Source organism: Vigna angularis, chromosome 1 (genome assembly GCF_016808095.1).
Source record: "Vigna angularis cultivar LongXiaoDou No.4 chromosome 1, ASM1680809v1, whole genome shotgun sequence".
Lineage (NCBI taxonomy): Eukaryota > Viridiplantae > Streptophyta > Magnoliopsida > Fabales > Fabaceae > Vigna > Vigna angularis.
The window spans coordinates 17,044,365-17,062,163 of record NC_068970.1 but is presented as its reverse complement, the minus strand read 5'-3'; the positions used below and the strand labels follow the sequence as shown (position 1 = coordinate 17,062,163).

Sequence of the window (17,799 nt, the reverse complement as noted above, 5' to 3'; positions counted from 1 at the left end):
TCTCCTCTAACAGTATTGCGATCTGCAGGTTGCATATTTCGATTCGTTCCTTCATTTAGTGTCGTCTACATCACGCGTTTTCCCATCCACCTAATACCTCATTTTTCTCTATTTTTCATAACTTCGATGCATCGTTTTTCATTATTACATTTAAAACTCAACATAATGCTTAAGCAAGGATATCTTTTCTCATACTTTCACGCCTCATGTTCATGCACAATGCATCTTACTGTTAATATCATTATATTATTATAATTTTGTTTCAATTCTGGTTCTGTTTAGTCAAAAAATGTATTTGAAAGTGAATCAAATCAATTCCACGTGATTTTTTTTAGTTAATTGAACTAACAAATTAGTATTTTTTAATTTGAACTAAAGTATGTTAATGTTTATAATTTCACTATTAGTATTAGCATAAACTTAATATATAACTCGTTTATATTATGAATTAATCTCATAATTATTCTCAAATCGCTAAGTTTTCCTTTAATATGTTCATACACTTTTTTCTCACAATTATATTTTATTTTGTATTTATTGTATTTAATGTCTCAATTTTTTTATTTGCAGCATTCATAGAGTTTCTAAATTGTAAATATAATTTATTATTCTTATTTTACATTTAAATGATCTATTTATGTCTTTTTTTCTATTTTCTTTTACTGTTAAACTAAAATAAAATAAAAGAAAAATTACATTAATTATTATAATTGTCTTAAAATCACTCATTACAAGAAAATCACTCGATCCAATTCTATCATTTCCTTGATGGTACGTTTCTGTCAATATCATCTTTCATAATATACTTATTGACGACGAGTTTTATCTGTAACCATTCGTTGGATTTTCTTTCTTGATCTCTCGATACCCTCAATAAATTTCATGTGATTTTATAATATGTATATTCATAACTTACCTTCTGTTAGATAATTTTCTTTTATATACCACAACTATTAGTGAAGTAACTAACCGTTAGTAGAAGAGTTTTTAGCGTATATTATTCCAATATATTTTATAAACATTAGAGATTAACTTTGATATTAAACTTGATGCAATTTAATTAAAGTCATTACAACGTGTTTTAAACTCTTTCGTTGGCCATTAGAAAACATCGTTTTAAAAATGTAAGAAAATTATTGTGAATCCCAAAGTTTTGACGTAATAGTTGACCTCTCCAGAAGCAACGTTAGCGCCATCTAACAACTACGAAGACTACGATAAAAATTTAATGAATTGAAGTTGGAAAATGAAGCATGTGTGCGTTTTTTGTAATGTTCTCACATTAAAATTAGGAAAACGTGATCGAATTATTTAAATGTTCCCACATTTTCTTAGCAGCAAACGAATATTTTAGACATACGAAAACTTAATGTGCCCAAGATAAATGTACTGTAATGAGGAGGGACAATCCAAACATGTGCTATTTTCCTGGATGATCTAAAATGTCACGTGAGGCCACGTGATTTATAATCCGTTTAAGATTGACAAAGATTTGACGAGATAATAATGGGATCATAATCGATAATTAAGCGGGCCTTATCCATATGATATTCAAGAATCTAAAAATGACATTGAAAATGGAAACCATAATCGACAAATCAGACATAGATTAAACTCTCATGTCACACACTGTTGGAATTGGACGCAATGGTCAAAGTTTGTGCTGTTTAATGGATGATTAAATTTACAACTCGCATTAAATTTGGCGCAATGAACAAAGTCATTCCAAACCTAATTCCGATTGCAAATTACCATGGCCAAATATTTTACGTTCATCCGTAAGAAACTTGCTATAGAGGTTCAAATCTTGAATATTGAATCGTTTTGCTATTGAAATTCGTGATATGTTGAGTGGGAGCAATGCTACTCAATTCCAAAGAGACATCAGAAGCGTGAATTCCGAAGTTTAAATTATAGGGGTATCAGTATGACAAAATGGGCAGCATGTAACTTATCACTACGGGCAAGGTATAATCACCATCGATAACTGCAAACAAAAGAAAAAATAAAAAAACTACTGACACTCACACGTGTTCTTACATTCATCTTTCAATTTCTTTTGTAATGCTTAGCTATAGTTGTTAATAGTTTAAGGGCATCCTTAAAGTGGTGGAAGAGAATAAACCATAATGTTAATGCTATTTTTTATTATTCGGCTTCGTTTTGTAAAATCAAATAGGGTAGAGAGTGGTAAATTTTATTCTCCTTAATTTCAGTTTCGGTTGGATCTGGTGTTACCCTCTTAAAACACTCAAAAGTTTGTCAAAAACTGGGTGAACGCGCGGGGAAGGGTCGAACGGGTTCTCTCGTCTTCAAGTTCTGGTTGTAGTATTCATTCTCTCTCCTCGTTCTCCAAGTCGGGCGGTCGGGTACCTGTCAAAAGCACTCCGACGCTTAAGTCAGTAACATGACCGAGTGGTCTGTAATGCATGTATATATTGCATCGTAAGCAATCTGTCCAGAAATCATACCTGGGATCTTTATTTATACGGGTTGTTATGGTTTTTACCTGTTGTGGGCCTGATGTTGGCCCAATCATATCTTAATCTCCATTAGGGACTTTAATGAGTCATTAGTGCTTAACCGTATCGTCGACCTAATGATGGTCAGTAGGGTGGTCGGCCAAGGTTGTTGCTTGGATGGACGGCCTTGCGAAGACCGTTCGGTTTATGAATGGTCGGTTCTGGGACGACCTTAAAGGAGTCTGTCGTGGGGGACCAGTCCTGGGGGAGCCACCCGGTTAACCTTGGAAGAGTCAATCTTATGAAACCGCTCGGTCGACTTTGGGAAAGTCGCTTTGGGAAACCGTTCAACGTTCAGTCGGTCTCTGGGAGTGACGCTCGGTTTATGGGTCGGAAAGACCGGACGGTACAATTTCCTTCATAATTTAAATACAATAAAAATATAATAGCGTTAATATTAATGTTGCCAGGACAAAATAAGTGACTTTTCTATTTGTATTCATATGTTTTCTATTATGAGAATATTATTGTGAAATGTCTCTTTCTTATAGTTTTTTTTCATATAATGTGATTCGAATATGTTTTTCTATTTATATTCATACGTTTTTTTATTATCAGAATATTATTGTTAAATTTCTCTTTCTAATTGATTTTTTCTCAAATAATCTGATTCAAATATAAAAAATAACAATACCATTTGGTAGTTTATTTTTTAAAATAAATTTTAAATTTAATTCAATCTCATAAAATTTGTTTATAAGATGAGATATACATCTATTTATATTTTATAAAATCATCTTATCTTTAGTTGATGTGAAACTTTTAAAATTTGTTTGTAAGATGGAATGTACACCCATTTATATTCTATGAGATCATCTCATTTTTAATTGATGTCGAGGTATATATATTTTGAGAATAAAACTTGATATTAATAGCTGATTCGATAGTAGGTGGGACAATATACCCAACAAACAACTCATTTTGTTAGGACAAACTCTAAACCATTATTTTGATATCATGTTAAGAAGTAAACTTTAATTCTAACTAAATCTTACAGAATCGGTTTGTCCAACAAACAACAAACTTACTAGGATAAACTCTAATAACGGTTCTAATATCATACAAACCAATTTTGTGAAATTGAATTATGTTTAAAGTCCACTTCTTAACTTGATATCAAAGTCATTGTTAGTTATAAAGTTAGTTCAAAATATATAAATGGATACAAATATTAATTTATAAACTAATTTCGTGAAACAGAGTTAAACTTTAAAGTTTACTTCTTAACATAATTTAGATCTTAACAAAATTTATTATTTATTAAAGATATTATATTAAAGATTTCACGTTAACTAAAAATAAAACTAATTTAAAAAAAATGGGGTTTGCTAAGGCGCGTACGCCTGTTTTTCAGTTGGTACATTTTAGCAATGTGTACCGGATTTTAGTAGACAAAAATACCTTTATATATCATGGATTCTAAGTTTTAAGGTTAAAGGTATTTTAATAATTTTCATTCTCAAAACTTAAAAAAAAAAAAAAAAAGAAAGAAACCCCCAAACCCTTACTCACCTCTCTCATTCCTCTCTTTCATCTCTCTCACTCCAACCTTTTTTCTGTCATCCCTACTGTAACCCCAATTGAAAAAATCAGAAACACTTGCCTTTAAACAATTTGCCTTTGTAAAGAGTTGAGTCATTGACATATTCACCTTTAGGCAAAGGTTCATTCAAGATCTCTTCAATTTCACCATCTTCACTAATCTCTCTAATTTCATCATATGCATATGTTGAATCATCACCTCTACAACTTCAGGCTAATTACCAATTCTTTCGGATGTCATTATGCTTGTGAAAATTAGATAAAATTATATACGACAAAAATTATAAAATAAAAACTCATTATAAAGTCATTTTTTGTAAGAAATTGTTTAACAACGAGTGTTTCTGATTTTTTCCAGGCCAATTACCAGTTCCTTTGATGTCATTATGCTTGTGAAAATTAGATAAAATTAGATAAGACAAAAATTATAAAATAAAAACTCATTATAAAATCATTTTTTTGTAAGATTCTTTGACGACAAGTGTTTCTGATTTTTTCAATTGGGGCTACAAACTTAGAATCCATGGTATATAAGAATATTTTTGTCTACTAAAATCCAGTACACATTACTAAAATATATCAACTGAAAAACAGCCGTAAGCGCGTTAACAAACCCCATATATATATATATATATATATATATATACACACACACACACACATGAATATCATCTTAAACCAATTTTATTTTATCGATTGAGTTAATTTTTTAACCTTATAATAATACGTAATATCAATTCTATTAAAATCCATCATTATTGAGATAGATAGGTTACCTGCTTTTGTCCTTCACAGCATCTTTTCATTCGCATCATCAATGATATATTTTATACGTTAATCAAAAGTACAACCAAAAGTATGAAGGATAAAGCTAGGTTCAGAACATGTTTTTTCTCGTTATAATACTATGACAATAAAATTAAATTATTGAAAAAACAATTAATAAAAATGGTTAGAAGAGAGGAATGTAAATTTTCGCGATTATTGATATATGATTGTCCAAGTATAAACTTAGATGTATAGCAAGTGGTTTACATAAATGTTGGTGCCTCAATATTAAATATGAATTTCTCATTTTCTATTGAAACAAACAAAGGCCTAAAGAGAGAGATTTGCATCTTTCAAACATGATCAAAGATTAAAGAGAGCAGATTATCAAACTCAAAAGCTGTCAGTGTCATAAGTAATCACTAATTTAACTTATTATCTCTAATTAAGCTCGCGTTAACTAAGCCGTGTCAGATTGGAACCATTCCTAATATCTCCACAAAATTATTCAAATACTCTTTGTTTTGTCAAGCAGGCACAGACGGAAGGCCTGAGAAACCACGCACAACACGAAAAAGACAATATCCCTTTTGGATCGATCATCTGCATTTCGGGGAACACAGGAACACTGTAAGCTAGCTGGAGTAGATCTCACATTAACAGAAAATATTCCATTTTAGGATTATTTACTCTATGGTTGGTGCACCAATTCTGATTCAGAGTTTTGATTCTTGCCATATATCTTCATGGTATCCCATACTCGAGCCGCGTTTATGTTATGAGACAACCTTATTTGCCGAAACGCGTAGGTTCTTGGCAAGTTCCTTCATAGTCAAATTGTAATTTTCTCCCATCTGCAAAACCATCAGCATTCAAATACAATTAAACTAATTGTACTTCAAGTTGGTATAGATTCAAGCAATTAAAAACGTAGTGAGGGTGCGAGAAAAATGACAAGAGCTTATAAAAATAATATTACAGTATGATCATTATTTTTGTTATTAAGGTAAGGATTGTCCTTCTACCTGAGCAACTATGGTAATGTCAAGGATAGAATCACCGAATGGTAAGATGCTGCTATTAATAACGAGTAGGTTATTTCTTTGGATCTCGGCCAGTAATTTGACGAGAAGCCCCTTTTGCTTGAGGCAGTGGATCCGAAGCAGCATCTCCTTCCCTGACACTCTTGATTCCACCTCAAACAGAGTGTCACTGACACTATCAGCACCAATGCTCTCATCACATGAAGAAGAATCATCATCGCCAGAGAGCTCTGGCTTGTTCAGGACCACCGCCGATTCTTCCCTTGTTTTCTTGCTCTGCTCTTCAAGCACTGCCAAACGCTCTTTAAGATCTTTCACATATTTGATAGCGTCCCCTAACACAGAAGCCTTATCCATCTGCGTGGCTCAACACATTTTCCACACGTTTAGTCAAGCAGGGTAACCAAGCCAGTGGCATTGATGACTTCTTTATCTTTTAGGCAAGTGTGTCAGGTTAAAGTTGAATATCAGTATAAATTTTTTAATCCAATTACTTAAAACTATGTAAATTTTATTATCAATTCTATGATCAAACAGTAATCAAGTGTATTATCACAATTTCTAATTATGATTTTCCACTACTGAACTGATTCCTTCGCAAACATTTTCCAATGAATCATAATTGACTTGCGCTAGCATAACAGTAGTTAATTACCTTCTTCAGGCCAGGAACAAGAGCTGCAAGAGCAATGAAGCTCTGGCTGAGCTTCTCTCTTCGCTTCCTCTCGGCCATGATGTGATCCTGAGCGTGAGCAGGAGATCTCTTACCATGTGAGGGTTTTGTTTCAAAGTTGTGATTTTTTGAGGACCCTTTTGGCGTTTGATCAGGGAAGCGTGATTTTGTCAATTGGGGCATTGACACTGACACCATTTCGTTCTGCGTTGGGTTTAAGTCAAAGCCGTAAAAGTGGGTGGTGGTGGTGGTGGTGGTGGTGGTGGTGGTGGGAGGGGAGGAGTTGGGGTTGTCAAAAGACAGAATATGAGACTGAAAGGAGGAGAAGGATGTGGATGGGGAAAGTTTTGGCGAGAGGTTGTTGGTGATGGTGGATGAGTCAGAGTTACAGCAACTACTGCTTGTCGTTTTCAGTAACTTGGCTGGTCTCTCAAAGTCAAAACTGGTTTCATCGGTGGATGAGTTGCTCACAGTTTTGGAAGGGCACTCCGAAGACAAAGATCGCTGCAGGCTCTGTGTCTGTTCTTCAAGGGCACTGGCAATGTATTGTGGTAGAAACTCTTGATCATCAAACAAGTTCAAGTTCAGGGCACACTCATCTGGAAATAAATTGTAATCATCCATGTCCTGTCATCAAAGACAAAAAAAAAAAAAAAAGCAACACAAAGTGTGTTAAAGGATTTGTAACCATCCATTTGTGCATTTTTCATGATTGGAAATCAAAATCAATTTTCTTACCAAATCAGATAACCAGCTGGGTGCTGATGCATCATCCATTGGTTTGTTTGATTCCTCCATCATAATTAGGCCACCAACACTTTACGTACAGAACACTGATTTGTCCTTTCTCTATTCAAAGCTTTTTCTCTTCTACTGAATGCGAAATGTGAGTTAACTTTGTTCAATCTTTATAGCCTACTAGTCTTCACCTTTTCAATTCTTCAACTGGCTTTAAACAAAGGAAAGAAATAAAGCACGTGCGGACAATCTACTCGTGCCTTATAAATTGCTTATATCTATATAATGCTTTTAATAATAATATTTTTCTAATCTTTTTCATCACATCAATTATTGTTTACTTTTCTTTCTCATATTTGTCTTTTTATTATGAGACAAATTGTATAATTTTATCGCATAAATTTTATTTTCCAAATTGTTATAGGCTGTTAGATGATAACTCTGGCAATTTTTAATCATATCTTTCAAAATTTTAAGTATTTAATTATAGGGGAGATGCAAGAAAATCTAGTGTGCCACCCTGTAGCTGTGAACGTGGAATATGAATCATGTGATATTAATTAACCTATTCATCTCAATAATTGAGCCAAGTAGTCAGCCAGCCCAGATTAATTTTTATCTTATTTTTAATTAACTTTATGTTTTTCAGTAATTATGTTTTATTACACAAACACATGTGCACGGCGGATCTCGTTCAAATATAAAACTTTCCTAGTTTAATCATGTTTTCTGCCTTTCAAATTTCATCAATTTGTATTTCTATAACTATCAAGTCAAGTGAGTAAATGTTTTCTTAAACTATTAAATAAAATTATTACATATTTATATCTTAAAGTCCATTGTTGGTTTGAAAAATATTGCCGCATATTATATACATAAAGTTATACTGATTTTAAATTATTTAACGTGTTATAAAATATGTTAAGATTAACGTCGCATTTGTTTTTCCAATTACAAGTCGTTTTACTGTAAATTTATTAATCTAAAATTTTACAATATAAATTTTAAACATGGTAATTTGTCTTCTTCTTTTTATTGAAGGTACGAATAAACATTAAATAGGAAAACCTTTTTAGAGGAGAAATAAATTTTACTTCATGACTTTGACAAATTCCTTGGGTTGGTTTGTTCAGTTCTTTTAGGAAAAAAAAACTATTTAAAAAATAATTATTTATATTTATATATTTATTTAGATTTCTAAAAAAACACTTAAACAAATCAAGATTTTGTTTTTATTCACTTTTATTATGTATTGTATCTTATTTATAATAGCAAGAAATAAGAATAATATAATTTGTTGTCTCAATAGAAATTATATCAAGATTAAGATTAAGATAATTTAGGTTTTCTTAGTAACAACCTAAATTAACATGTATTAATTTACTAATCAAATTTAACATATTTGGTATTAAGCAATGTAAAAACAAGGAACGCAAATATGAATTTAAATTCCTTAAAATTTTTAACACATCATAAGCAAACAAAAATGCATTCTCAAAACTGAAATCATATTAAGAGGTCCCATATATTTATATCATATACAACCAAACTTGATTGTAATAACTTTTAATTATTTAGCTCATAATCACTTTTACTGTTAGACTTCACTACTTCTTGCACTATTATATGCTCATGTGTATCACACAATCATAATAGGTGAATAATCAACACCAATCATAGATAAAATATAAGGGCAAGATTATTAATTTTTATAAAGTTATATCATGCATTTAAGATCCTATACTTCATGTTTCTATCATGTATTTATAATTCAATTCATCATTCCACACGAAACACAAATAAACCTATAAGTCTCTCGTCCAGGAACATATACATAAGGAATCAATGCTCATATGAAGTCCTACACCTTTCATGATCTTTCTATAGTGGATTCGACCAAAAATAATAGTTATGACTCAACTTGGGTCAATTACCATGACAAACATAGTTCTGATCAATCCTCTAGGTTATGACATTATTTTATATTGATACCGTAAACGAGAAACCTCCTCTAACTCTTACCATATAAATCTCATTCTCTCTGAGTCTGTGAGTTGGGTAGAGTTAGGATGACTTCACGCCAAACTCTTTACACCATTGTATATACTACACCAGACTTCACAATATTACACTTCTTAGAAATGAATGTATTTATACAATTTACACCATCATAATATCTTTAAATCACAATTTCCTGTAGATTTTCGGTATTCAAATCTAGGCTTTATATTGATAACCCAAGTGTGAGTCTAAATCCCGCATTGGGTAGAAATGAGAAAGTGCAGCACCATATAAAGGTGAAGACCCATTAACCTATTGCCTTAAGGTTTTGGGTACATAGTGATACTAATCCTTTATGTGATTGGGCTCAGGTCTCATTGGTGTTGTATCTCCCTAATGAAACTCCTCCCTCAATACAAACCCAATAGTGATATCAAAACCAATAGTTAGTCCTATTGACCGGCTTGGACAAGTAAAATATATTTTTTGTATCAAAAGTCTTACTAGAAAGGATTCCAAGTAATCGTGGTTGTGAATGCATCTGATGGAGGGGGAGTGTACCAATGTGGAAGGGACTCACCCTTGAGGAGGAGATTGTTGGAAATCCAAGTGTGAGTCGAAGTCTCGCATTCGGTAGAAATGAGAGAAAGTGCAGCACCATATAAAAGTGAAGACCCATTAACTCATCACCTTCAGGTTTTGGGTAGAAAGTGATGTCAATTCCTTATGTGGTTGGAATTGGGTCTTATTGATTTATATCTTTCTAGTGAACCTCCTACCTTGATAAACCTAACACTTTATTCAACCTAACATATACCATCACTACAAAGTTCTCATTCTTCCATTATCATCAAATCAAGAAAACATCTATAAAAACCTTTTACTAGTTTTCATAAGAAACTTGTGTAACATATGACAACTCTTGCATTCACAACTTATTTAATTTAGACAACAAAGCCATAAAACATAAAAAAAAATTCTTTTTGAATTTTTATCAACAGTTGGTGTGTAACAAAAATTAACATAGAGTATTTACAATTGTTAATAATAAATTTCATCCATTTCATTCTTATGCATTGACAAACATATCAATTTCATATTCAAATAGAAATCAACTCACAAAAATACTTAAATTATGTCTCTAGTACCTTTGAGTTTATAATAACTCATCAAAGTTCAATCCCTTGGATAATCAACAAGTAAATCATGCATTAAGTTCAAGATTATTAAGATTACTAAGTTTAATTCTAATTTGAATTGAAAAAGCATATATGTGTGTAGCATATATATATATATATATATATATATATATATATATATATATATATATATATATATATATATATATATATATATATATATATATATATATATGTGTGTGTGTGTGTGTGTATGTGTGTGTGTGTGTGTGTGTAGCATATATATATGTGTATGTGTAGCATATGTGTGTGTGTGTGTTCCCAAGGCACCTAGTAGCCACTCCAAACTTATTTGCTCATCTGATTCACATCAATACCTCTAAATCACAACTTGTCTTCCTCTTCAACTCCAAAAGGGGAAAACCACCATGGATAAACGAAGAGACACAAGGAAGAGAGGGAAAGCTTCCCAATACCTCTAACAATATCCAAAGGTCTCTCCCAAGCACCCTAAGTATTTCTATTTGTGAAAAATGAAGAATGAATCAAAACCCTCACAATAAACATGAATAAACTATTTTTTTACAACTCAGCATCATCATCACCCGACATTAGTTTTCCCTCACTTAGCGCCAACCCTACAAAACCAGGTGAAGCCCTACACTAGCTTAGGCCACCCAACGCCAATTCTACAACACTAGGTGCCTCTCAACGTTAGTTTCCACCGTTTAGCAGTGGTTCTCTAGAGGCTGGCAACTCCCAAGGTCATTTTCCTCCACCCAGCACTAGGGCACCTATGACACTAGTTGGTATTTGACTTTGTGGTGTAGTACACAATTGGTGCTCGACGCAAGTATTTACTCCAAATCTATCTTCTTTTGTCCTGTCTAAAATGTGTTTCCTTGAGTTCTAACTTGTTATCTTCCACCATAATTTCTTTCTATTAACTTATTTCAATCACTCAAAAGGATATTAAAGGTAAACCAAGCACACACTAACTAAAAAATATGAAAATACAAAAGAGGCGATGAACTTGAGGATAAAACAAGATAAAAGCTAGAAAAGAGTTTATTTATTCACGAAAACAAACACACTCAGTGCAAATGAGTCAATGCTTAGTAGCCAACTTAACGCTCAATGATTCTTGGAGCTCCTTATAATTAAACTTTTAGTAGCGCCCAATGATCCTTAGATGACGCCCAACGCTTGGACCTCTCTAGCTCAATAAAATTTAATATCCTATTATGCTCAATGGTACTCAAGTATTGTCTAATGCCAATGGACAATTTCATATCTGTATCATATTCATTTATTGAATGTATTTGAGTTATTTTTTTATCTTTAGGTGTGTTCACTCACTTGTGTGGAAGGATTTGGGGGAGAGTGAGTGATTGAATTTGAGAGTAAAATGTTTATTTTTTTATGGATTTGGAGGTGATTGAGAGGGAATTTGAAAGTAAAATTTGTGAAAATTTTGACTGATGTTATAAATTAAAAAAAAAATATGTTTTAATATATAGAAAATAAAGATTATCAAATTACTTTTAATGGTAATAGTAATATAAAATGATATTTATGAATAATATATTATTTGGTAAAATTATTTGAAATAGTAGAATTAAAAAAATTAATAAATATTATTATTATAATTATTATCATTATTATTACTATTATTATTATTAATTAAAACTAAAACATCTTTGTCACTAGAATCGGTTCCAAGGGTTATGGGAATCAATCCCCCTTTTTAATATTAAGGAGCAACTTAGAAAATTCTTTTATGTGGATGGAATCGAATTCTTTTATGTGGATGGAATCGAGGCTGACACACTTGTTCCTATTTTTGTTGGGGTTAAAGCACTCCTTGGACACCACCCTTTTGAAGGCAATCCTAGGACTTAATAAAGATGTTACAGCAATTAGAGCATCTTATAGTGATGGAGTTAATGGTTCCAAATTCATGGATTTAACAAAAGCCAAAAAGAATCCATGTTCAAGTCACAAGATTGTTATTAAAGAAAAAAAACTGGGTGTTACATTTATATATATATATATATATATATATATATATATGATTTTCTGAATCCAAACTCCAAACTTAATGGACTAAAGACTAATGTGGAAAATATGACCTGACTTGACCATTCAGATTGTACGAATGTGTAGCTACAGGTGATTTGCACTTGTGGTGGTGAAACAGCAAGACACCCATCAAGCTACCCCACAAGGTAAGTCCAGTGAAGATTACCTCGATACCCTGAGGTTAAAGGACCTCCTGTCATTCTCACACATGAGTTACTCATCTCTACTTGAGAATGAGTAATCATAGAATATCAGGATAAACACCAGCTTAGCACGATATCCACATTCATACTTTACATTCACTAACTATCCACGAGACATTCTGCCTTGAAATTCTCTTCCACAGTACTTAAAACATAATCCTCATCATTTAACATATAATATCATTCAACAATCATATCATCATTCATAAAACCGAGAATTTTGTGAACGTTGGAGACTGAACGGTTTCTCACTACCGAAAGGATAGGACCGAACTGTCCATAATAGATAAAACAGAAGAAGTAGTCGAACACTATTAAAGACCGACCACTAGAAGAGACCGAACGTTAACCCTAACATAAATGCTAGTATAAGACTGAGCGCTTTCACTAGCATAACTGCTAGTGTAAGACCGAACACTACTAAGAAACCACCCACCCACCTAAGACCTAACGGTCATGAACAAGTAAGACTCTAAAGAGACCGAACACAGTTAATGACCGAGTACCTGAACATGGCCGAACGACCAATTAGCGCATGGTCGAGCGATCAACAGCGCACACTTCACGTTCTGCATAATTCTGCAGAATTACGAAGAACACCAGAAGTTACCCAAAACGGATAACGGTTTAAAATACCGTTATCTGTGATGTAATTTTGATATTAAATATACCCTTTTTGACTTAGAAACTTGCTTGGACTCATGCTTTTTTATGAAGTTGTGTGAATAAGAGAGTTAAGGTTGAATTTGATGATTTTTATGACTAATCCCCTTTGTTTTGATAGAAAATGAGTTAATACAGGAAGCAGAGATGAAGTGCTAAAGATATATCTCAGAAAGACCTAGAAAAGCACTAGAAGAGGGTTTTCACAAGGCTTATAGTAATCTTTCTTAACGATAAACTTTTGATAACACGAATTCACATTTTTCAATAATATAATATCCCACTATCTATAAATTTAGTGGATCTTGTGAAACTTTTGCGTAATAGACATAGATGTTAAAAATATGGAATTTGTAAAAGGAAAACAATTATACATCAAAAACATGTTTGCCACTGGAATCGATTCTAAGATGATGGAAATCGATTTCCTCCTTTACAAATGAAATCGATTCCTTCGCTGTGTTGATTCTCAAAAGGTTGAATGCTTGTTCAAGGGCAAACATAGTTTTTCAGCCTAAATATTCTCAAATTTTGTGAAGATTGAAAAAATGTTAAATCCCCCACGTCATTATTTTCCCTCACTTTCAAATACGAAAAATAAACACTGCTTTTGAATCCATATGGGACAATAATTAATCACCCATAAAGGAACACAACATTAATGTTGGACCCGCTATTTCTCAATAATTTGACAGTCAGAACCCCGTATTGTGAACCTTTAGTAGTTGTTTATTAGATCCTTTTTTCTAGGCAAAATATACCTTCATTAAATAATGCGGATGAAATGATTATGCCAAAACCAGTTTCTCCTACTTGTTAACTTATAAACAATCTTCACATCACTACGACGACCATATTTGCCGTGGGGTATGCAATCATTTTTACTTTTTTAATTACAAAAACTATAAACTATTGAACTATTTTTGTTGCATAATAGTTTTTTCATTTAGTCATTACATTATTGATTTGATATCACATTTTACTTTCTTGTGACCGTAAAGTTGTATAATAATAAAAAAATAGTATCTGTAAATTTTTTTTCTTACTGCAACACTAGATAAATGTTTTTTTTAACGGTTCAACTTGTCCATTTTCATAACTTTTGATGTAACAAGTTTAGAAAAGATGAAAAAGTTGGTCGCAATGAGTGATGTCCATCGTCTCTACGGGATAAAATGATGGAGACCACATTTTCCCCTTTGTCTTATAGTTAACTTTCATACATTTTCACAGGCTTTCCAGCATAACACAAAACATATAAACTTTTGAAATAAACAACGACAATGCAATATAAGCATAGGTTTCCCGATTTTTTTTTTTTTAATTTGATGAGATATATTTTGATCTTTCAAAATATTTTAAGATTTATTTTTTAGTTCCAAAAAAATTTACTATGTCTTTTGTTTTTACGGGAGATTAAACCTATTCATTTTAATGAGAGTTATAACAGATTAATTTTTTTAAAAGATTTAAACTAATTTTCGTGTAATTAGAAATACATTTGACTTTTTTAATTTTATTTAATATATGAACAAAACAATCAATAATTATTTCATCGTCCGACTAGAAATTGATTGAACAAATATACTGTAAAATAATATATACGCTAATATATTTATGTTTGGGTTCTATTCAATGGCACCATATAAGGCATTTTATATGGATTTTCACTGTAAATTGTATGCCAATTATAATTTACTAGAAATACGGTCACAAATTTGAATTTTGAAAAAAACAATATATGAAGAACTAATATAGAGAATCTCTCATGAATCTATCATTTTTTTTTTCAAGAAGTTAATTAAATTTTAGTTACTTTTGTGTTTCATTCTTAAACTAAATTATAAAATATTTGTTGAGAATTTTTTTAGTGTTTTTAAAGATATGGGAGATATGTTATATGAAGAAAGGTTTTAAATATTTCTTAAAAAATAATTTAAATAAAAAAATATTATATAAATATTCTCACATTGTTCCTTATTTATATTTTCTTATTTGAATTATCTTCAAATTTGATTATGTTTCTTTTCGTTTGGTGCTTGATTTTCTTTTTTTTTTCTTTTTTTTGTAATTTTTCTTTTTTTCTTTTTTTATATAGGACCATATTTTCATTCAATTTAACATTTTTCATTGTATTTGTGTTCATCTACTTTTTTTTATTTGAACATCAAACTTTTTCACGAAATATTAGTCTTTTATTATATTTTGATAATTCTTTTATATTTTCTTCCCAATTCCTCCTTTATCAAACCTAAAATAAATTATTTGTCTTTTATATAACTTTGAATATTTCTAGGTATTGGTCATATAAATTTTGTTTTTAAAAAGACTTTATAACATATCTCTAACATTTAAGCAATACTTAACAAATCTTATAAGACATCAAAAATTAATTTGACACCTAGACGAGTTTTAATTGCAAAAATATATTCTTCACTCTTAATTCTTATTTTGAAAATATTTGATTTGTTGAACTTTTTAAAAAGTTCTCGATTATGAGTTGTGTGATTTATACAATCATTATCTATAATTCAACATTTTGTAGACTTGTTTATTTTAACACATGATGTTATAAAAAGTAGTTCTTTCTCTAGTTCGTGCTCTACAATCTTGACAATTTCTTGAGGATCTTGGAATTTGCATATGTTAACCTTCCAATTAAGGGATCTAAATTATCCAACAAGGACACTAGTTCAATTGTAATATAACAAGTTTGTATTCATAAGGATTTAATTTGATAAAATAGTAATTTGTAATTATTCAAATTTGTAATAGAATAGTAACATAAATTTGATAATTTTGGAAATAAATTTGATAAATAACAAAGATGAATGATGTTAATTAATATGTTAAGATTCAACATGGCTTCTTTCACTCTATTACATTACCCTTAATTCTTTATAAGTTATGTTACTACTTTAATTAAAATTGGTGAAGGAGAAATATAAATATAATATTTATAAATATAATATTATTGCTAGCGTAACTTTCTTATCATTAATATGGAGAAAGAATAAGTTGTAAACGATAATGAATGGAGACAAATAAGCCGTGTCTAGTTCCTTCTTAATTAATGAGTTATAATTGTGCAATCATTTAATACAAATAATGCAGCGAAAGAAAACTGAAAAATAGTGCAGTAATTATGTTATTAATTCACTTTATGCGAATTAGTTATGTTATATCAATTTTTATTTTCAATAATTGATATATTTAAGATAATAAAATACTTTTTTTTATCTCTGTGATTCAGAACGTTAATGTTATGTCATGTTAATATTCAAGTCTTAACTTTATGATCTTGTCATAGAAATGGACATGGAGAAAGTAAAATTATTTATAAGTGAAAAACATCATCATAGTATAGCTCATTAACTTAGTTTAATTAATGTTTAAACTTTGAGCTAGCAAGTTTGGGGGAAAAAATGTAACATTACATTTTGTCAACATTGATTGATTATGAATGCTATAATTCACATGTAATTTCCCAATGCACGAGGTTCCATTTCTTTATTTTATTTTATTGTTTTAGGTACACCACGTTGCGTTGTCGTTTAGTGCATGTGGAGCATATTCTGATTATGTTGCTCTTTCACGTTTTCTTTTGTTGCTGATAAAAAGGCATCTCAGTTTTATTGTTCCTTTTTCGTCCGTGAAACATGTATATTGCTATATGATAAAAATCCTGTGATAAATTATACTATTTTTTATTATTATTTATTTGAGATGACTTATTTTGTTTACCACAAATCTTCTGTAATAAATAAATTATTTGTTTAATTTGTTTAATCATCATCAAACTTTATTGAAAGTATTCTATGCATGTCCTTTGTCTCAAGTTCAGTGACCTACTCTCTTTGATTTTCTTTTCGTTGATGTTTCAGTTAACGACAGAGAACAAACCCACACTAAACTAAAACGATATTACGAAAATATCATATTAAAGTTGATTTAGTAAGACTAATGAAGATTACTTTACAAATTAAAAATGAGATTAGGATACTCTTTGTCCCCTTTTGGTTTGTAAAATTTTAGGAGTGAGAAAATGTTTCTCTAATTTAAGGGAGAGAATGTCTTTATTTTGTTTATTTCAATTTAATAAAATGACTGAAAATTTAGCCTGTGATATATCATAAGCAAGATCTTATCTTGTCATATTCTTTGCTGATCTAGAATAAGCATACCAACTCACGTAGCGAGATTATAAATATTGAATTTAGTATCTGAAAGAATTAAAAGATAAATAGTATTCTACTGAAAGTCTTGTTAACTTTGGTATCAATGATTGATGGGTTTTATTTCATTTAGTGTTCTCTAAGTCTAGATTTCTTCCATATTAGGTATGAATTTCATAATTTAAGTTTTGATTAGTTTTTTATTTTTATTTTTGGAGTTTGATTATTTAGTTTTTATTATATAAGTTTG

General features: G+C 30.7%; 1 protein-coding gene across 2 annotated transcripts; it reads right to left on the bottom strand.

The window, feature by feature from the left end:
* Positions 1 to 5,197: 5,197 nt before the first annotated feature.
* Positions 5,198 to 7,453, bottom strand: LOC108333272 (transcription factor bHLH18). 2 transcript variants are annotated; one of them, XR_001832548.2, is made up of 5 exons: positions 7,287 to 7,453; positions 6,531 to 7,175; positions 5,858 to 6,232; positions 5,523 to 5,686; positions 5,198 to 5,435 (listed from the first exon to the last, which is right to left on the bottom strand). XR_001832548.2 is itself a non-coding variant. In XM_017568674.2 (4 exons), exons 1-4 carry the CDS (start codon positions 7,347 to 7,349, stop codon positions 5,609 to 5,611), a joined length of 1,161 nt encoding a protein of 386 aa, XP_017424163.1. In that variant the 5' UTR covers positions 7,350 to 7,453; the 3' UTR covers positions 5,198 to 5,608. The 2 variants fall into 2 exon arrangements, 1 of the variants encoding a protein (XP_017424163.1); XM_017568674.2 differs by having other exon boundaries at positions 5,198 to 5,686.
* Positions 7,454 to 17,799: the final 10,346 nt, after the last annotated feature.